General features: G+C 44.7%; 1 protein-coding gene across 1 annotated transcript; it reads right to left on the reverse strand.

Annotated features, from left to right (window-relative positions):
- Positions 1–470: 470 nt before the first annotated feature.
- Positions 471–11,247, reverse strand: FGF16 (fibroblast growth factor 16; the record flags this gene model as incomplete). The annotated part of the gene is given in 6 exon segments (XM_079542043.1): positions 471–716; positions 4,490–4,593; positions 10,740–11,025; positions 11,028–11,143; positions 11,146–11,181; positions 11,184–11,247. Coding segments are annotated over 6 exon segments (852 nt in total).
- Between the last annotated feature and the right edge of the window lie 10,881 nt (positions 11,248–22,128).

Raw genomic sequence — 22,128 nt, forward strand, 5'->3', positions numbered from 1 at the left:
TGGGCTGCTGCAGCAGGGTGCCATCTGAAAGGCTGCTGCTTAGCCAGAAACCATCCCGAGCTTATCAGAGGCATCTGGAGCAGTTCTGTGGTCTTTAGTTTTCCTTCCTTCCCTTGAATTCTAGTTGGTTTATTTTTTTCCCTGGTTAACAAGTTTGCTTGCCTGTTTGTTCTTTTAAGCAACCATAACACTGACTATTTGGCCTCTCTTACAGCCACCAAGTAAAGAAAGTGAACAAAAATGAAAGATTATATGTAGGGTTCCCTCCCTTCCCCTATCCCCACCCCCATAAATAACCCAGGTTTGATATACACGTGAAACAAGGAGGAACAGCAGTGTCTGGATTCAACGTAAGTGCTTTCCTATGTCATCTACATTTACAGGAATGATGGAATGACTATTAATATAGTGCTCTGGGAAAAAGCTTGGGAGCCCAAGTATGTACATCGATAGGGCAGCTGCAGGAAACATCACCTGTAGTGGAAGAGGTCTCTGTACATTGCAGGTATTTTAGCAGGGTCCACGGGCCTTGGTAAAAAGTGAGTGAATTTCTGATGTCTCTTAGTCCTGTACCCCTCGCGGGGGGAGCCGTCCTTGTTCAGAGCCACGTAGTAATGCCTCTCCGAGTCCGCGTGCTTGTAGAGCGTGGAGGCGTACGTGTTGTACCAGTTCTCTTCAAACTGCTCTCGGAAAACACATTCCCTTGTGAGCTTCTTCTGCGTTGGGGCAGAGGTGGGAGAAGAAAAAGATACATGTCAAAAAAAAAAAAGAAAAAATCTTGCTATTTCTTCCACTTTATTATTCCATGGTTTTCTTAGCTACCTGCTGCTGGCTGCCCTGAGAATGGAGACTGTGCTGCCAGGGATGATTCCTGTGGGTGAGAGCTAGAAACTGGCACGTGCCTGGACTCAAAGGCCTCTGAAGGAGGAGGAGGAGGAAGGATATGGATGGAGAAGGTGTATTTTGCAAAGGCTCACCGTTAAGAGACAACAAAAGGCTGCTGCAAAACTCTGAGCATGGCAGCCAGGTGTCTGCAATGGGGTGTAAATGTGGAGGCTGCTGTGGGACCGGCGGCATTTGTGTGCTGTGCAGGGGGTGCCCACGCAGGGCTGCACGCAGCAAATGTGCTCTGTGGAAGGGGCACCTCCCGGCAGGAGCAGACTGCGCTGCGTTGGAACGATTTAAACAGCGGCGAGTGCCACTTTGAAAGTTCAAGGCACATAATAAAATAATACACACTGTAACACGAATGAAAGCATTCCTCAGGCCTTTCATCTTCTGAAGCAGCAGATAGCTGTGATGTGAGGCCATAACAAGACTCGGGGAGGTCTGGATGCCTAACCTGGGAAGATTTACGGCGGCGATAGGTGATGCGATGAGCGCGTGCCAGCAGCGGCACAGAGCCAGTGCACGGCTGAGGCAGCCCATGCTGGGCGCAGGGATGGGTGCCACGGCTGTCACACAGCCACAGCCCCTCTGACCCTCACCCAGGGAACAGCAGCACGTGATGGCTTTCAGGCACTGCCCATCACCCAGATGCCACGTGGGCTCCTCTCGCTCCCTCCATGCCAGCTCTGGGGCTGTGCTCCAGTGAGGACCCGGTGTCCCCTATGTGATGGCCTGGGAGGGGCTCTGGAGGCCTTCCAGATGAAAGGCAGTCTGCAGACGTAGGATGTTCTAATATTACAAACACTGTACCCACACAGTAAACTATTTAGGTAGGGAATGTGTCTTATCTGTGCTGGACTAAGTGCTAAGTAAATTTTATTGCCTGCAGTAGACGTTTTGTAATAAGATACAGGAGCTCACCTGCACTCAGAACCTGTTTTGAATGTTTTGCTGCTAATTAAATCAACCCTCAGGTAACATGTGAGTCCTCCAAGAGCCAACCCCACAGCTCTCATCACCTGAGATCTGGGGAACTGCAGGTTTCTCTTCCCAGACCTATGAATGAATGTGGCTTACCCCCCTTCTCCCAGAATGGCACCTACTCCGCACACATGGGAAGCTGCTACCTGACAAGAGCAATGCTGCTGCCTTGTCCCCGTGTGGTGCCTGCTTCTCTGGGGTTGCTTGGTGGAACTGTGGTGGCATGAAATGTTTTCAGAGTCTGAGGTGACTGCAGGATGTAATTTTTTGTCCTTCCCAGCGCTGGGATGTCCTCAGTGCATGTGCTCTCCTAGCACTTCTTCAGTTGGTGTCAGTGTAACAGAAAGGCTGGGACGTGGGTACCGGGGAGCTTTGTCCCCATAGGAGCAGCACTGGTGTTTGACACTGCTAATTCAGCACGCAGGGTGTGCAAAGTGGGCATGGAAGGAAAAAGTGAACTTGCTGAAATCTTACAAATACCATTCCACTGCAGCCTCCTAAAATACCATTGTAATGCTAATGCGACTGCCTGGTGTGTTTCATGTACAAGATGCAATGACAGAGCTCCCATAATTACATCTTAAGGCCAATTCTGCTTCCAGAATTCCTGTGCTGTAAAATTCTATTTTTGTTATTTCTATGATGTAGCATTAAGACAGGTCCTCAATTTTAATTAACTCTGTTTGTTGGTTCATGATCAGAACTGCAGGGCTTGAAAGCAAAGGATAAAAGCAAGTTTCTGCCCTCATTTTTGGCAGGCATGAGTTAAAAGATGCAATTCCAGGAGCTACTGAACAACCTTGCAGTGTAACAGTGCAACTGAACAGTGGTCCTGCTGCGTGGTTGTAGGTTGAGCTCTGATTTCTGAAGTGTGGTTTAAAATATTTGTGCTGTTTTATGGAATCCTGGTGACTTTTTATCTGTCTTGCACTTACTTTTTATTTAGGGTAGATGTTATGAAAGTAGTGAAGTGGATAAAGAAGGGTTAACAATCCATGCTAGTCCTTGATTCTCTCATATAAAATTCAGCACCTGTGTCTCAAAAGTAACAAAGGGGACTGCAGCAGTCTCAATAGATGGGAGAAGAAAAGATGACAGTAACTCCTGGTTTACTGTTACTGTTCTCTATGCAGAGTTTATCTGAAGGCTTCTCTATACGCACAGTACACAGGTTTCAATTTCTACACCTTGAGACTAATCTGACTTGGTTAGAGGAAGTACGTGCCTTCCACTTTGGCTTAAAAGTGGTTTATTTTATTTCACTTTAAATTCACTGTGATCTGCCCTTAAAAATCTGTATATTCACACAGCACAGTGCTGTGATCTTGAAAGACACTTTTTAAAAAAACCACATGTAGGTGATGGATTGGAGTAGAAGTGCTGGGCATCTGGACTAAAAACACACAAAGTGCATCAAACAGAAAATTTACACTAGTGAAAACTACCTAGAATGCAACTAAGAATTCAAAATAGAAGTAAATCCTTCTAGCTAGCTAAAAATAATTATTTTATATTGAACTGAGTTAAATAATTAGAATTAAATTAACCTTTAGGTTAATTAAATGTAGCTAGTAAGATGTGACATTTTGACTATAATGCCAGCAGAGCTCCCCGTCCCTGCAGCCCTGGCCCACCTTTGCACAGTGCTTGCTCTGCATGCAGCTGTTTCTTTCACCCAGCAAAGCCCCAGCAGATGCACTCTTTCTGGGACTAGCTTAGGGTGGATAAAGGCCAATTTCTCTAATGTTGGGCAGAAAAGCAGCAAAGTGTATTTCTTCTGGTTCTATAGTAGCATGAGCTGCTTGCCAGAGCAGGGAATCCCAGCTCTAAAGCATATCCCAAGTCAAGGAAGCAAATGACAAAGAAACTTCCCCTCTAAGCCTGGATTGGAAACAGGGTATTTCTGCTTTGTGTATCCTACAGCAGTCCCAAATGAGGCAGAGTATCCTATAGGTGATGCTAGGGAAGATTTTATAGGTATTAAGGAGCTTGTGTTGAATGAAACTAACAAGAAGTTTACATGTGGCTTTTGGCAAAACACAGAAAACTCTAGTCTTGAAAGGGCACTTCCAGATAGTTATGAGAAACTCCCCCAGACTCCCAGAAGGGGTTGTACAGAATGTTATAACAAAAACAACACTCAGACCGCACTTCCAGCTTCCATTAGAGAGCTATAATATAAATGTCAGATCTGCAGATACATGCAGATCCCTATCATGTGGACAATAAAGCTGATGTTAATCATGAAACCACACCATCAGCACCTAGTTTTATGCAAAATTTCCAAATACCCAGCTTTAATTGACCATTCCTGTCCTGTTTTTGAAAGGCTGAACCACTGTGAACCCCACAGCATTCCAGGCACTGCCCCAAATGGTGCCTGTGTGCAGCGCTTCAAGGGCTGCACCACAACACGGACCATCACAGCATGTGTCCCCCTCCCTGTGACCCCATACATCACAGCTGTCACTTACACAATAACAGGGTGAGATGGAAGCACGCAGCATCCCAAGGGCATCAGAGGCCTGGGACAGGCACAGCTTGTGACACCAGTGAAGCCTCACAGCCCAGATTGCTGCGTCTCTTACACAGAGTTGCATTCACAAGGCCTTAAACTTACCGACCCATACAGCTCGCCTCTCTCGTTCATGCCGAGGTAGAGTCCTGAATCCACCCCACGGATACTAACCAGCCCCACCGCCAGGCTGATGAACTCCAAAATCCCTGAAACAGAACAGCAAAGCAAATCACACAGATGATAAAACCCACACAAGGCCCAGCTGACAAACACAAAACAGCTTTTCCAGCTATAAAGCGTCTCAAAGACCCTGCTTTATTCATAACTGCACAGTTGTTAAATCTACACTCCTGCATGCATGCAGTCTGGTAAGTTTTTAATCCGTTTCTCCCCAGCATCATGAACTTGGTTTTTTGAAGAGGAATTACCTTTCCTAACGAGAAAAGGACTGCTCACCTATTGTTTTTGTCACATACACAAAAAAGACAGACATTTGTGCTTGCCTGATTAGTGTTTTGGATTTCTCCAACAAAAGCAAAGTGACCCTTGTCCCCGCTGGGCTTCTGGTAAGAGAAGACAGTCCCACAGACTTTAAAGTAATCATTACAATAGTAATAAGGAAACAGGCACTGAAGAGGTGTCTGTGAGGGCTTCCCTGTTCCTGCAGCTCCGGTGAGCTACTTGCTATCTCCAAATGTGTACAGATGTCACGGATAAAGCCAAATTTCACATACACACAGGTTGAAAGGCACCTTCCTTTGCAGCTTCAGTGCTGGGGAGCTGCTGGTTCTTCCTCCCAGGCATCTTTTTGGCTGGAAATGCCCCCCCCCCCGCCCCATGAACCTGCCCCCGCCCCACGTCTGCTCTATTCAAACTTCAGAGAAGTCCCAGGCATGTCTAATGAACAGGAGAGATGTCTCCTCCATTGAAGAGGACAAAGTTGCTCTAACCTTTAGCTTGGCTCCAGGTGTCTTAATATAGCTCCCAAAATGCCCAGTCCTGAGCAATTGCCCCTTACTGCTCCGATCAGGTTACCTCCTGATCCTCTTAAATGTATGCCTTGGTCTAAAATCACCTCATGACACACAGCCACCTGAGCCGGCTGACTTCAGCAGCAGTCAGCTCTCAGCTTTGGAAATGTATCTTCTGCTTGGTCAGGTGAGGATGTGGTGACTTTCAGAGGGTAACCGTGTCACCACCTAAATATAGGGCAGATCCATGCCGATGGACACCTTTGCTCAGAGCAGATTGTCAGGCAGATTCTGGCAGCCGTGCTAGGGGCAAGAATTCCTCTTTCTGCCTCTTGTCAGGCCTTCTGTCCTCCTTTTGCCTTGCCTACTACTCTACAGTTTGCATGTGTGATCCAGCACTCCCTGCAGCCAGCAGGTGCTGCACAGTGGGACAAAATATGGACTTAAGAACTGGAATTCCTTGAAACAAGCAGGGAAACAAACAGGAAATGCTTTTTAGATCAGTGCAGAAATTTTCCCAGCTGAAATGCATGCTCAGCCACACTGAGAGCAGGATAACCTGTCCTCCTTCGGGCTCGTGGTGATCAATGCATTGCCTATTTGATCCTCTGAAGCAGAAAGCAAGCATAGTCTTCACAGACGTCCTCTGTTTTCTTCAAGCCTCTCCAGCAGGATCCAGAATTATTGGCTTTCTGGAGAGCTGACTCTTTCCTTTTCCTTCTCCCCTGGGGACTCTTTGCCAGGAGCAGGCAGTGCCTTCACAAGCTAGGCAGGCAAACCAGGATCTGGCTCTGCTCATATTGCATCTGGCTTTGGGTATCCATGTCTGAGAAGCATGGTCTACATGGGAGGGAAGATGTGCAGAATGAAAGTTTTCATCTTCTTCCGCTTCCCACCACTCCTGAAACATGGAGCAGGTTACTGAACTGCTGTACACTTCCATGTTCCACCTGTACTACAGACATGATGTCAGCTGCTGCTTCTGAATAATGATAACTTCACTCCCCTCTTTTTGAATAGTGGTACCGTTACTCAGAAGAATAAAGTAAAAACTAATATGGGGGAAAGGACCACAGGGATACCTAGAAACAGACTGTTTCCCAGGCTGCTGACAAATCAATGATCAAGTGAAAAATATCTGGTATCTGGAGAGCCGTAGATTGGCAGAAATGTAGTTCTCAGCAAAACTGTTTTTTTCTTTTTTAAAATTTACCTTCTCTCATGCCTAGGAAGCAGGAAAATGTTCCTCATCCTGTTCAGGAACAGAGGGATGATTAAGGAAGGAAAACAGATCGCTTTTTGTGAGCACACCCACAAGCATGTTTGTCTGTGGCACCTGAACCCAGGAATCCACTGACTTGGTATGGGCAACCCAGGAGCAGCACTGACCCCCCTCTCTGAGTGGGGGAGACACCTCTCATCTGGAGCAGATGAGGTCAGTGCTTGCCGTTCTTGTGAAAGAGATTTCTTCAAGGTGGGCCTGTGACGATCTCTTCTGACAACATCACTTGTAATGCTCCCTTTTTCTGATCTCAGAGCGGCACTGAAAGATGTGCGCTGAAGATAACTATGTTGAAATAGCATGAAGAACGTATCTTAAACCCACAAAAGTCAGGAGATAGAGCGAAGGCTGAAAAAATGTGGGCAGATATCCACCCTGTCCTTAACTCACTCCAATTACTAGGCAAAATTGCAGCTTCCTACATGTGATCTGCAGTAACACACGGAGCAGCCATTGGGGCCAGATGGAGAATTTTCTTTTGAATTGTAGCAGCGTGTCTTGGTGGTAGACCTCTCTTTTTAAACTTTTTTTCCTCCCTTTCTCTTTTTCCCTTCCCCCAGGACTCGCCTCATTTTTTATGCTTTGATTATTCATCCTGCTTGTTCTTTGAGTCTTTCTAGATGATATTCGGAGAGATTTGATTAAGACTCCAACTGGATTCATTTAACACCAGAGCACTCCATAATCTCCCAAGCGCTGTCGCAGCCAGACCCACGCTCTCGCATTACTATAAACTATCCCTCAAAGAACAATTCAGCTCCTTGCACCTGTCTCTTCACACACAACTATATTGATGAGTGGGGCTACAGAAACAACCTCAGATGTTGTATTAATGTCTACAAACTCAAAGCTTTGGCTAAAAAACCTCAACAACTGTTCATAACAGGTGCACAAGAGTCTGAATGTCAAAATCTACTGCAAAACCTTCTCCGGAGGTTTCACTGGCTTTTCTAAGAGACTCTGTTACGGGTCTGTTACCGGATTTGTACCCAAGGAGAGCTTTGTTTTTCTCCCTTTATCAGTCTCCAGTACAAACTCGAGGCTGTTTCCCTTCACTTGTAGTGAAGAGTAGCGCTGTTGGAGTCACCTGTTGAATGCTGGTGTAAAACAGACACAAGGCAGACGAGTGCTTCCTGGTGGCAGAGATTTCCCTGGAGAATTTATCTCACTTTTCTTCTCAGGATTCTTCTCACAGGGCTGTCGATGTCAGTCCAAACCCTCTCCAGCCTTTGACCATCCTTTATTTCCTTATACAGGAAGGTCACTAGCAGACGCAGTGAGAACAGACATAGTTTTAAAAATGCCTCCCTTTTTTTTCTGGAATGGCTTAGATGGAACTTCCAGTTTAGAGAACTCATTTGGGCACTCAATCTAAAAGAGCTTTCTTCCAATGGTCTTGGAGGGTTTCACCCTGCACTAAGCTTCTTCTAGGAAAAATAAGCTGCGCGCTGAGTTCTCGTATGAATCTGTATTTTTGCTAGTATAAAGTGTCACATTCCAGAAGACAGGTGTGACATCAGAAAGCTCCAATCGACAGATGAGAGGCAGTGGTTACTGTGATTGCTCAGGCATTGTGGGCAGATGCTGCTGCTACTTTTCCTGTGTCCCATGAGTGTATGCCTTGAAATCTGAGGTACAAATGAATCCGTCCCTCTATTCTGCATTACCAGGGCTTTGGCTCATTCTTTTCCTTTCTGGAAGACTTCTTTGGAAGTCTGGTAACTTCAGAGCTGGCTGTGCATGGGAGGGTGCAGATACTGTCTGTCTTTTTCCTGAATGCTTTCCAGCACTCAGAGATGGGGATACAAAGTCCAGTTCCCACCTACATCCCATCTGCAGCTGGATACGTGCCTTTACTGTGGCATCCCAAGGAGCCATCTGTGGAACAAGCATGGATGAGTAATATGCTGATGTGATCTGGGAGCACCTTCCAGCCACGTGTGCCAGATCCACCAAGCCAGCATAATGGATTTCTATTTCCCCAGGTGCCCCTAGACTTCAGGCAGCTTTAAACTGCTACCCTGAAAACTTCTCTACCCATAGTTCTGTAGTTCCCCAGAATCATGCAGGCTGCCTATTTCTGCAATAAGTTACTGCTTTCTGACTGCTGCATGCAAAATTTAGGAATGCATTGATACATGACATCCTAATATGAACCATACCAGTAACATTGGAATTTAAATATTCATGGCTACTGAACGCAGATGGTGAACACTGTGTGCCAATACGTTATTGCTTTGAGTCTCTGCTGAAGCGAGGTTCAGTCCAACTTTATCTGAACATGAGGATTCCAGTCTAATCCTTTGGGGCTTTGTCATGCAATTACAACAAATAACTATTTATTTTACACTGCCTTTGGGAAAACCCTGAAGCAGAAAACTATAATATTTTATATCTGAAGTCTGGTCTAGTTTACGTAGCTGGATGCTGACTGCTAAAACACTTAGGGAATGCCAGTGTTTCAATTTATTGAACACACTGTGTGACTTAAGCTTAAGTGCGCAAAATTCATGAAAAGTTTTAGCCCGTTTAATGCATTTTTCCAAAGTTTGTTTGGAAATGCTTTCAGCTTTTAAAGAAATGGAACTGAGAGAAGCACTGCCATCTGAAACAGTTTACTGTATAGAGATAGGTAAAAAGAACTGATATAAAGGCTACGTGGCAGATTAAACTAAAAAGCAAACAGATGCCATGGGTTTGCTTTCAGTTTCTTTTAAAAGGTTAAAGATATGTGTCTTTCGGGGGTAATTAAAGAACACTTGCCCCATGAGCCTATTAGTACCTTACTCTGACCTGCAGGTTATGACTTTCTTGTTGATTTAGGCAAGGACACGCTACACACACACACACACCTGGTGTTTATGGAAAAGCACAGTTCGCAGATAAGCTTTTCCAATTGTTCCAAAAACCTGCCTTAAACTAACAACAACTGCAGCATCAGCAGTAGTGTTCCTGAAGAATCAGAGAGGACTGATTGCAAACATTAAAGTCAAAAAAAGAATTCCCTTCAGCAAGGAGTTAAATCGCTTGAAAACTGTAACAAGTCTCGCGAACACTTCTTGCAACCTGTTGACAACAAAGCTGAGATCACTGGCATGGGACTTGTTGATGGCTTACCCAGACACCTGCACTAGATGCTGAAATAGCGGGAATTTTTCTCAGCTGTGCTCAAACTTACTGTACTCCTTTGCCTGTGGCTTGGGATGCATTTTTGGAAGATTACATATGGTCTCATTAAAGATCCCTACTCTTGTGTGACACTGTTACGGACTCGGAAGTCTTCCAGCTTTATCCCAGACAGTAAGGTAAATCCGCAGTGCTCTGCCTGTTGTTCCATCTTCTCCTTTCAGAGGCCCCCTAAGCATTTGTCCCCTTCAGCTTCCCCTCTCCTTTCCAACAGCCTCCCAGAACCAAGCTCTGACACCAACCCAGCCAGCTGATCCCTGCCTGCTTCGGGGGGAGACGCTTCTAATGAGATTCATGCATGGGGGAGAAATCACATTAGCTCATAGATATCTGCGGTGGCCAAAAGAAAGGTGGAAAAAGAAAGAAGGAAAGAAGGAAAGAAAGAAGGAAAGAAAGAAGGAAAGAAAGAAGGAAAGAAAGAAGGAAAGAAAGAAGGAAAGAAAGAAGGAAAGAAAGAAGGAAAGAAAGAAAGAAAGAAGGAAAGAAAGAAAGAAGGAAAGAAAGAAAGAAGGAAAGAAAGAAAGAAGGAAAGAAGGAAAGAAGGAAAGAAGGAAAGAAGGAAAGAAGGAAAGAAGGAAAGAAGGAAAGAAGGAAAGAAGGAAAGAAGGAAAGAAGGAAAGAAAGAAAAAGCCAGGAATTTCATTTTCCGATGTGCTCCCTCCTTTCTTTTGCTGCTACCTTCAGCGGCACAGCCAGAGCTCGGTTGCACACCCCGTGCACCCCCCTCCGCCTTTTTTTTCCCTCTTTCCTAAGGCACGTTCCTCGCACCTGCGGAAGGGCTGAACGCCGGGAGGGCAGCAAACGGGAAATAAAAGCGCCCGCACCGCCAGGGAAAGGCCGGTTCCAGCGCCCCGGACAGCGAGCGGGCACCTGCCGGGCCGGCACCTGCCGCCGCGCCGCGCCGCGCCCTTACCGAAGCGGCTGTGGTCCTGCCGGGTGCCGTGCACCGTGCCGTTGGGGAAGATCTCCAGGTGGAAGCCGGTGCGGCAGTAGAGCTGCCGCCGCCGCAGGATGCCCTTGAGGTGCGCGAAGTCGGTGGGGGAGCCCCGCTGCAGCCGCCCCTCGATCTGCCCCAGGCGCTCGTTGAGGAAGCCGGGCGAGTCGGCGAGGGGCAGCCCGCCCAGCGCGGGGGGGAAGCCGTGCAGGTCGGGGTCCAGCGCGCCCAGGAAGCCGCCCACCTCGGCCATGGGGCCGCGGCCAGGGCCGGCCCCGCGGAGCGGCCTCCGAGCGCCGAGCGGCCCTCAGGGCGCGGGCTGCTGCCGCCCGGCCCCGCGCTGCCGGCCCCGGCCCTGCGCCGCGCTGCCCGCGCCTCCCATCCTGGATGTGTCCCGCGCTCGGATGTACACCGCACTTATATACGTACACACTCCCCTTACATTGACATATTGGATATTTAAATGCAAGCCACACCTCACTGGCATCCCCTTTGGCTATGGGTTGCGTGTGGGGGGGGGGGTTTCTTTCTTTTTTTTCCTTCTTCTCGATCCATTTGTGGTTGGCTTTTTTTTTTTTTTTTTTTTTTTTTTTAAAAGCTTCACTCCCTCTTTTATTATGAAAAAAAAAAAAAAAAAAAAAAAAAAAAAGGGCAGGAAAAAGCTACACATTGCAGCGAGGCGCAGCGGCTCTCGGCAGCTCGGAAGCACAGAACCCCCGGCCGCCCCGCTCCGTCCCCTCCCGGCCCTCGGCCGCTAACCCCGGGTCCGGCCGTGCCCGCACCCCGCCGAAGGGCACCGTGCGGAAACGAGAGGGGCTCGAGGAGCGTTTCTCAGCGGGATGCATACGCGCCGAAAGCGATCTTTCTGAAAAGCGATCCCGCGGGTTTTACGGGCGGGTTTACGAGCGGCGGGCGCTGAGGGGCCGGGGCGGGCGCTCCCCAGAACGGCCGCGGGCCCGCTCCCCACCTTCCTCGTGTTGGAAACAGGTGTTTCCGCGCCCTCCCCGGCCCTCCGACACCGTATCCGTGACGGCGGCTGCCGCCGCAGGCAGACGGAGTCAGGCACGAGGAGCCGCGAGGGGAGGGAGAACGCCAAACCTGGGCCCCGCGCCTCAGCCCCGCGCCCAGTCCGCGCCTCAGCCCCGCTCCGCCCTGCCCGCCAGGCGGCGCTGCCGCTCGCGCCGCTGCCGCAGCGCCGGGGCCGCCCGCGTGTGGGGAGAGGGAGACGCGGCCTTCGTTTCGCGGTGCCCCGCGGTGGGCCGGAAAGAAAAATGAGCAGTTCCCCCAAAGAATCCGCGAGCACACCGGCTGTGCCGCTCGGGTCTCCTCGTGCCGCAGCCTCGGTGGCTCTTCGCAGGGGGACATCAGAGGGTTCTCTTCTCCGCCCGTTGGTTCTCTCCCCTCGGAAGGACTCGCACCTCATCGAGTCCTCTGTCGGACAGCCTCCTCCGCATCAGAGGCTTTCTCCCCTCACGGGTCTCCCGTCAGCAGGTAGCTGACCTCAGGAAGCCTCACCTCTCTGCGGGTCTCTTCCCCTCAGAGGGTCTCTCCCCTCAGCTCGCGTTCTTTTGACCCCTCACGAGTGTCTCTCCTGCCTCCGTGGGTGTTTCCCTTCAGCGCTGAGTTCCCTTCAGGAGGACTTGCTCCCTTCAAGTCTCTTCCCCTCAGAGGGTCTGTTCTCTCACCTTACGGGTTGTCCCTCAGCCAGCTTCCCTCTCCTCAGGGGTGGCTCCCCTCTGGAGGATTCAGCCCTCCGCGGGTCTCTTCTCAGTGGGTCTGTTCCCTCACACGTCACCCCTACGGTGGGTCTCCCCTCAGCAGGCAGCTCTATTCATGAGGACTCACCCCTCTGGAGGTCTTCTCCCCATCAGCAGTGTTCCCCTCAGCGGTCTGTCCTCTCAAGGGTCTCACTTCAAGGGATCTCTTCCCCCTCAGAGGGTCTCTCCCCTCAGGAGGTCTCACCCCAAAGCTGCCGTTCCCCACATCTGCCCCAGGGCAGTGGGAGAAAGGCCCATGACATATAGCTCCCTTTTCCCACAGGCCAGGCATTTCTCTGTTGTGAAGACCTGAAGGAAATTGTGATATTACCACATGGAGTATCCACACGTGCATCTGCAAAGGGTGAGGGATCTGGTTTTTTAATTGGAGGTGGGGGTGTTTTTTCCTGTCAGGGCTCTGGCTATAAAAGGAGTGTATTTGATGCAGAACTTGACACATGAAGCCTAAAGCCATGGGTGTTTTTAAAACATAGTCTGTTCCCGAGGTAGTAAAATCTGCAGAAGTGAGTGTTGGCTATTTGTCATGTATGGTTACATGACACTGTCTGCAACGTTCAAGCACCCCACAGCAAAGATTGTATTTTTATTCCTGCATTTTCTGTGTGAAGACTCAGGTGTGGTTGAGTGACTGAGGGAAATACACTGTGCCTAATGAAAGTGAGAGAAGTGTACATCCCAAACGCTGAATAACTGCTGAGAACGTAATCCTGTAAACACTGTGAATGTAATGCACGAAATCCGTATAATATGAATGATCCTGATACAATCAAATGCACTCTTCTGTAAAACAAGATTTTGTTGAAATTAGTGTGAATTTTGCCTCTGGATTGGTAGTGACCAGAATTTCACCTCGTTTATGAACATGTCTGGTGGTAGATCCTAGGGGTATTCTGAATAGAGAGGAAAAAACAGTTTTTTCATCAAAGGACTGGGCAAGCTCAACAGAGGCTTCTGTCACTGACTTCAGGAGGCTCTGAGTCTGTTACAATATCCTTAAACCTAAATCCATACAATCATTTAGAGGAATCCTTAGGAAACTGAAAAGGCAAACGATTTCAATTACATTACAGTAAAATCCAAGATAAAGTAAAAACACAAACCTCTATGCTTAACTAATGCATAACAAAAGCAGAGAAATCCCTCATCCAAGCTGACATTCCTCACTTAACTCTCCATGATTATGGTCAGCTTTTGAAGTGTCCTCAATACATTTTATTGAGAAGTTGTACCGCCTGGTACAACATGTTCTATTTAAGCATAACAGGATGCAGAAAAGGTAGTTTTCTCTTTTCTTTTTTGTCTTTAATTTCCTGGTTTGTTTACATTTTTACTAAGCTGAGGAAAAAGCAGAGAGAGAGTTGTATCCTGTATTGTTTGAAGAGACAAGGTATGTATTTTGAATACGCAAATCTAGAATAACTTCTTTGAAAGAAGAAATATGTTTAGCTATTTTTTCATGTATGAGATAGAATACAGTTATGCACTCACCAAATACTTGAAGACAGACACTTGTAAACCATTTGCATCACAGTGCATCATGTGTTACAGAGTTAATTTTCTGCTCTGCTGTGTTCTAGCTTATGCGGTGGCCCAGGTTTATTCTATGGTTAAGGACTGTGTTGTCTACCTTGGTAATGGAAAAGGTTACTGATGAACAGCTTAGCCTTTTGATTTACAGAAGAATAACCAGCAATATTTATTCTTGATTGGCCAAAATGAAACTTGCATACCCCTTGCCATATGCTGTAGAAGTGTGTGTTTAGCAAGGTAGTAAAAAAAAAAACATTTATTTGCAAAATAAGTGCTATATGCAAAGAGCAACTGCATTTTGTATCTTGCAATAAAAACAGAAGAAAGAGCAGGACTGGGGTCAAAGCAATTAATTAATTAGAAAAGAAACAAGTGAATGCAATATCAGTAAGCCTAGATCCTTGTATATCCTTTGTCTGAGGCAATCCCATTTGGCAAAGAGGTCAGGATAACTAAAAAAAAAGAAAGTGAAGTAGGAATGGCCGTAAATCAAGAATGAGACATGAAGAATATCTGAAGAAAAAGAAACAGCAGAGCCTTGTGCTTCAATAAATAATATTTCTGCTTCCCTAGTACCTCCCACCTCTGTATCTCAAAACAATTTATGTATACTAATGAATTAAGGCCCACAGCTAAGATCACTGTGCATTTGCTCTTCCCCAGTCTCTTTTTCCACTCAGATATGTTCTTCAGAGGATATTGATGTCTTTCTGCATTTGTTTGGGTTATTGAATGTGCAGCAGCTCTGCTGGAGCAGTAGCTCTGACCAAGCATCTGTATACCCAGAAACCAGACACATCCACTCTGCATGTGCAAGGAGCCCTTCTGCCTTTTGTTGTGTGGCGACCATCTGTGCTGCACATGCAAGGAATGTCTGAGGTTTCCTGGCAGATAAACAGGGCAGACCCCTTTGTGAGGGGGTGAATAAACAAATTTTCTTAAGAGGGGTAGAGGATGGTTTATTGGTTTTTATCTTTGGTTGTTTTTACTTAGGCTAGTATTATTATTATCTTTTGTAGTACCACTTCCAGGTCCTAAACCCAGCACAGGCCCTGTTTGTGCCAGATACTGCATTAGGAAGTGTGTTACAAACATTGCTGCCCTCTGCTGTGAAAGGATTTCTAATGGAAGGCAACATGAATGAAGCCACAGGATCAATCAATATGTGAAAGTATGCATATATTTTTGTGGTGAGTTTAGAAGTGGTGGCGGAATTAAAGGGTCTAAGGATAAGGCTCTAGACTTGCCTGCCTGGATCTTAGGATCAGGTGCTTAAATGAATAATGTGATTTTCAAAAGGGGAAGTCCCATCCTCTCCAGTTGTTTATTTCAGTGTCAGACATGGATTTGCTGCTTGTAGTAATCCCAACATGAATTAACAGGTAGTAAGCAGAATTGTTCTGACTTACCTTGGACTCACATGAACTTAATTAGCAGACAGTTCTTGCTTCTTAGATGGGTTTCTATAGAACTTAAGGGAACAAGTCACATACAAGCAGGTCTAAATGAACATCAGAACTTCACTGATCCTCATGTACACAGCTTTACCTTATTTCTCCATTTGGAAACTGGAGGTGCTTATTCACTCTGAGAGGCATCCCTTTTCTTCTTATGGCTAAGCGTAGGATCAATTCCTAACTTGAATTATAGACATTCATACTTTTACAAGTACCTGATGCTGAATATGAGGAGGAATCTTTATTGGGGGAGAGTGGTGCAAATTGCAATACTTTCCATTTAGAATTATAGAATCATATAATAGCTCAGGTTGGAAAAGACCTTAAAGATCAAGTCCAACTGCAACCAAGCCATACTACCCTAACAACCCTCTGCTAAATCATGTCCTTGAGCACCACATCCAAATGGACTTTAGACACATTCAGGAATGGTGACTCAGCCACCTCCCTGGGCAGCCTATTCCAGTGCTTAACAACCCTTTCTGTAAAGAAGTGTTTCCTGATAACCTAAACTTTCCCAGGCGCAACTTGAGGCCATTTCTCCTTGTCCTGTCACCTGTCAGCAGAGAGAAGAGACCAACCTCACTCTCGCTGTGATCACCTTTCAGGTATTTGAATAGAGCAATAAGGTCTCCCCTCAGCTTCCTCTTTCCCAGACTAAACATCCCCAGGTCTTTTAGTCACTCCTCGTAGGGCATATTCTCCAAGACTTTCACATGCTTTGTTGCCCTCGTTTGGATCTTCTTAGGAACATCTTTTCTTAGGATTAGTGGTAGAATTTCAGGAGTAGAGTTGCCATTAGGTTTCTGTGTTTGGCCAAACTTACCAGAGCAAACTTACCTGTGTAATTGTGCATCTCAATATACTGTAAACAACTGCAACTTATAGTTTACGCTGTAATGTCATGCTAAAAGGGCAGCATTTCCTTCCCAGTGCAGTTGAATCAAGAAACATGACAGAAGTTAGAAGAAGGGTATCTTTGTAAAATTCTTTCACAGTCATCTATTTATTTTTTTAAAACCATGGTTTTGGAAACAATTAAGAAAATGGTGATAAGTAATCTGTTATAGCAGGCTTCTCATCTGATTCATAGGATCATTGCTGCTAAGGAGTGAGGGCTGCCGAGTTTGCAGTGAGTCACTTCCTTCTCTCTTTTCACTGCTGGTAAAGGAGAAGATAAGAAGGCCATTCCAGTTGCAAGACATGTTCAGGATGCTGGAGTCTGTGAGGAACAAGATCTTTAGGGATTGTTTCATTCCCTCGTGCTGAAGGCTTACCATGGCTTCAAGTTGTACTTAGACCTACAGCGTGACTTAAAGTTATAACCTGTGTTTTGAAGCACCTGCACCTGTGCAGCATGGCCATGATCAACAGGCTTGGCAGGCATTTACTTCAATACTTCTCTAGATAATTTTAAGCTGAGAAACTCTCACTTATCAGAATGTGAATCAATTTCAGCTTACAGCTGAAATTTGGAGCCAGTTACTTCTATAGAATTGGTCTCTATTGCTGTAGTTGGGTAATAAAAAGGAGGATAATACCATAACTCATCTCTGCAAAGTATAGACTTAGAACATAACTAATGAAACACTACGTTCAGGCTCAGGTAGCCAGTTCCAGTCCTACTCAAATTAGAAAAAATGTCATTTATTATCTTACACTTAAAAGCGCATACCCTCAAGTGTACCAGGGTTTAACAGAATTATCCATGACCATGGATGCGTGTGTGTTTGTATCTGTTACTATTGCTCAAGTAGAAAGGAGTCACAACAGAAGTCTGTCTAACCCCATATCCTTCCTCTTGATAATGGCTAACTTGTACATGGGAAGAATATGGAAAACAGGACAAGAAAAGAGCGATACTTCCTTTGGCAAGCCCTCCCAGCTTCTAGTGTTTTCTGGTTTATGGGCCTTTCTGAGCTGGAGGCTGAAGCTGTATCATTGTTTTTGATACTCCTTGATGGACTTTTTTCCACAAAATTGTCTAATTGTTTTTTTGAAATCCACTTGTGTTCTTGGCTGACGTGACATCCCGTGGCAGTAAGTTCAACAACATCATTAGGTATTGTGTGAAAATGAACTTCCTTTTGTTTGCTTATGAACCTGCTTGCTGCCTGCCAGTTTGAGTTGGTGCCTTACTTTTTCTGTTAAGACTGCTTTTAAATAATCACTGTTGTTTACTTTTTTCATTATGTAACAGCTTGTCTAGAACTTTGTTGTTATTGTACTTGTTTTCCAAGCTGGAAAGCAATGGCTTGTTTAAGGTTTCCCTATGCTAAGACTTTCCAACATCACTTGCATCTTTGGCATGCCATTGTTCTTGCCTTTTCTGCAGCCATATATTTCCACAGTGTCCAAAAATGCGCTCAGGATTGAAGAGAGGAGTATGCAATGGATATGTAGAGAGAATAATGACATTTTCTGCTTTGTTCTCATTCTCCTAAAAATTGCTAACAGGATGTTTTTTTCATACCTTCCGACTCCATATGGATGTTTTCAGAGAATTATCCTCTTCTCCAGGATTTTTTGAGGGGTAGGAATAGCTGATTTAAAGAACAGTGAGTGGCTCCTTCCTCGTGCTTATTGAATTATTTTTTTTTAATGAATTTTGAATAAATTTACTCTCAAACACTCACTCAGTAAATAAGTTTTAAATTTCACTTTTGGGAATTACTTTTGTATTGTCAGCAACCTGCCTACGTTCCCAGGTCATTCATGAAATATAAAGCAGCAGTAGTCACCTCACAGCCCTGTTTGGAGTCCTGTGGGGAGCTCCCTACATCAATGATGTCGAACATCTATTTCTCTTGGCTATGATCTTCCCACAGGTTATGATGTCACTTCTTCTGTCTGTCTGTCTTTCTTTCTGTCCTTCTTTTTTTTTTTTTTTTTTTTTTACAGCAAGGTTTGTTTATGAGGTAGATTTCATACCATAGTTAATAGTCTGGCAATTTCCCGTATGGTACTGTAGGGTTTATCAGTTAATGCCTTGTATCAGGTTGTTATTTTTATCTGTGCTAGTACCTCAAGTTCATTATCCTTGTAAAAGGGCTGTTGCTTTCTGTATTAAAAATAGGTACAACAATTCATTGAGCTTTCTTGCAATTGCCTTATCGCCTAGGAGTGCTTTTTAGATATTTCAGCCTACTCTTGATCCTGTGAACTTCATCTTGTGCTTGCAGTGCAGATTTACAGTTGGAGCAGAGTTTTGTATTTGTCTGTGATCAAGTTGCTTTGGGATCTTTGGCTCAGTAGCTGAACTTCTCTGTCTTTCAAGATAGTGATGCTTGTTCTCTCTCTGGAGAACTAAAACTGGCATGTATTGGTATGTGAGGTGAAGCTGGGCAGTCTGTTCTGGGCATTATTCTAGAAGTGGGTGAATAGATCTTTTATGGGACAGTCTAAAGTGAACAGAGAGACAGAAAAGGGAAAAAGAAAACAATTTTTTCCCTAAATGTGCTAATTGGTGACAGTTTTAGCTTTTATGATGACACTGAAGATCACACTCGTTGCTGATGTTTCTCATAAGTAACATCACTCTAGTTCGTTTTTATGATGGTAGGCTGTCTGTTTAGGAGGAGACATGCAACACCCTTTTGGATATGTAAATAGCCTGATTTGCTAATTGTCTTGTAATTTCTCTTCATCTAAATTTTCTGTACTTCATTAGTCTTATTCTTTTCTCCATTGAATCATTAATTAAAATACAGCATAATGCACCTGTTTCAAAAATCATCTGTTCTTCGAATAGAAGAATGTTACATTGTATGAGATTTGCATGATCCATTAACAACTGCCCCACAAGTCATGTTGTTTCATCTCAGTATTTCTGGGAAGAGAGAAATTAAATTAACTAGTTATGAAAACCATGGTAAAGGCATATTTTTGATGAGTTCTTCAAGTGGCCAAAGGACAGGGAGATGTTCAAGAGAGCACTATCCTTCTGGACACACTTTGAAATGTGCATTAACCTTCTTCAGGATGAGCTGTGTTTCTTTTCAGTAGAGCTACTTGAGTTTCATGACAGTAGTTTCATTAAAATGTCATGAGAAATGAGGAGTTAGTGGAGTCCAGTTTGGATAGCACTGACCTTACACAGCTGCAATATATAGCAATCACAGCTCATGTAGATTGAGTTTCACGTTAGATCTCAACACATTTATTTTACAGCACCTTTTGCTATGTTTGTATAGCATTGCTGCTGCCTTTCTCTAGATGAGGACATGTAGGAATGCAAAAGACAAGTGGTGTGCTCAAGGAGGTGAGAGTCAATCTTCAGTGCAGTTAACGGGTGACTTACTAGCACTGATGTTAGCTTTGTCTTAGTCCAAGCAGTCACTTGGATTGGCTTCCGTTCTTTTTGGGAGCTTCTAGCATGGTAAGTCCTAAGACTACGTAGGGTCCCGAGCAGCAAGCACAGGGGACTCTGCACGAGCAATGCAGTTTCTGGGCATGCACTGCCAGCCTGTCTGGCTTGCTGCAGCATATATCCAGTGCAGTGACCTGTCTGAGGAGCGTTTTTTGATCTAGGGATCCTGGCAGTGAAGTACACCTGCATTGTGTGTTATTTCTGTGCTGAGAAAGGATAAACGTCACTTATGGTTTCTTTCTCAAGTGATAGTAGTAAGGCTTATTTTTCTCAAGTATGGGAAGCGAGGAAGGCACAAAAGCTTAGTGTGAATCCTTCATGACAAGAGGCTCTAGCACAGCCAAAATCAAGGTCCTGTTTCAGTGTTGGGAGCTGGTGGTTCTGTTTCTGCACGATATAGCTCTGTCTGAAGCATCGTGAGCCTCACATTTTGCTTGTGGATGGGAAGCAGAAGTCAAGTTCACACCAAGAGATAGTGTTGACCATAGTGAGGACAGAAACATAGGACTGGATACAAGTAAGCCTAGATCTCAGAAATCTGGGTTCTCTGACCTCTGCTTTAATAGCTTCGGATATTTATGGCATTGGCAAAGTTCAGAAACACGGATGAAGAGTATCTTCTCATGCACTAGTCTAAAAATCTTGAGATATCCTGTAACTGAAATTTTCTAAAAGACTAGAAACTTCTCATATTTCTTTCAGAAAAAAAAAAAAAAAAAAAAAAAAGTGTCAAAATGTGAAAATATAATTAAATAATATACTTCTCAGAAACAAGGAAGAATCAATGTGGTAATTGCTTTGGAGATCTTGCTGATGGCAAGGCTATGGTTTAACATGGTTAGAATCTGCTTCTTTTGTTGGAGAAAACAGAATGAAATGCAGAAATGAAAATAAAATAACATTTCTACAGCTTTCTTTGTAAACAAATCAGATATGTAAAGGCCAGGTTGGATAAAGAACACAGTGGCTTCTAACTGGAATAACTCAGCTTAGGCTTGATAGAAGGAAATGATAGATCTCAAATATGTGCTACCTCACAGGAAGATTGTAATGAAACCCAGCCAGCTCCAAGGGAAAAACAAAAGCTATTGATTTTATTCTGAGGAATGAAAGTGAAAAAGAGCAGATGTACAGATTCTTCTGTCCACTTATCTAAGTCAGTACTGCAGATTGCAATAATGGCTTAGCCTTCATTTCTTCCTGTGCTTCCTCCTGTAGAAATGCTCCGGCTTAGAGACTAAAAAGATTCAATTTGGGGTAAGAGAGAAGGGGAAATGAGGACCTCACACAAGAACCGACTTAAACACCGAAAGGGTTTGTGTAATCTAATTTACAATGAAAAGATATTTACAGTGTTATCAGACAAAGCTTAGCACTGTTAAGTTAAACAGCATATAATGTGATTAGTGGGAGAGTCATGCCCATGATGTCATACACATTCTCTGAACTCTTGGAATGGGCAGATAATGTCTCAGGCATTTATTTTCCCTTGACACATTAAAAAAAAAAAAAAAAAAAAAAAGAAGAAGAAGAAGAAAAGAAAAGAACAAAAAACTCGCCTGCAAATCACCAAATTTGAGGGACTGGGAGGGAAAAGTGCATGTGCACATGCTCAACAATGCACATGCATGCACTCAGCTACAGTGGAGCTGACAACAGACAGTTTGTCACTTTGGAGTAGAACAACCTGTGGTTGCACACTGCTAGCACAGTGCTATGTAGTGGTTAAAACAGGCCTTAGGAATTGTTTAGAAGCTCTAAGTCCTATTCTTGACTATACCACAGAAGTGGTTTTGACTGCTAAAGCTTTCTTTGCCTCTGGTTACTCCATTTTTAACAAGTAAAGGTAGTCAGCCATACATGTAAAGTGCCCTGAGTGAAGAACTGTATGTGGATGGAAACCACTGGCATTCTGCTTGTTATGCAGAACAAATACAGTTAGACCACAAAGAACTTTGTTGTGGATAACAGCAAGCAATTTCACAGTTAGTAATGGCCCATTCATAGAAAATTAATTCTTGTCTTTCTGTCTCTCAGACACATGCAAAATGGTTTTAAAAATTTTGGCTGGACTAATTAATCAGGTAAATATGAATCACAGCTGTATGATCACATCAAATATAATCTAGCCTGTGCGTATCATAAAGCATGCTTTAGGTTAAAATAGCTCTTGATAAAAGCTTCCCTTAAGCTTTGGAATTGTTGTAGTGTTTGTGAGAAGACAAATTCTGGAG

This window comes from Tetrao urogallus, assembly GCF_951394365.1.
Source record: "Tetrao urogallus genome assembly, chromosome: 13".
Classification (NCBI taxonomy): domain Eukaryota; kingdom Metazoa; phylum Chordata; class Aves; order Galliformes; family Phasianidae; genus Tetrao; species Tetrao urogallus.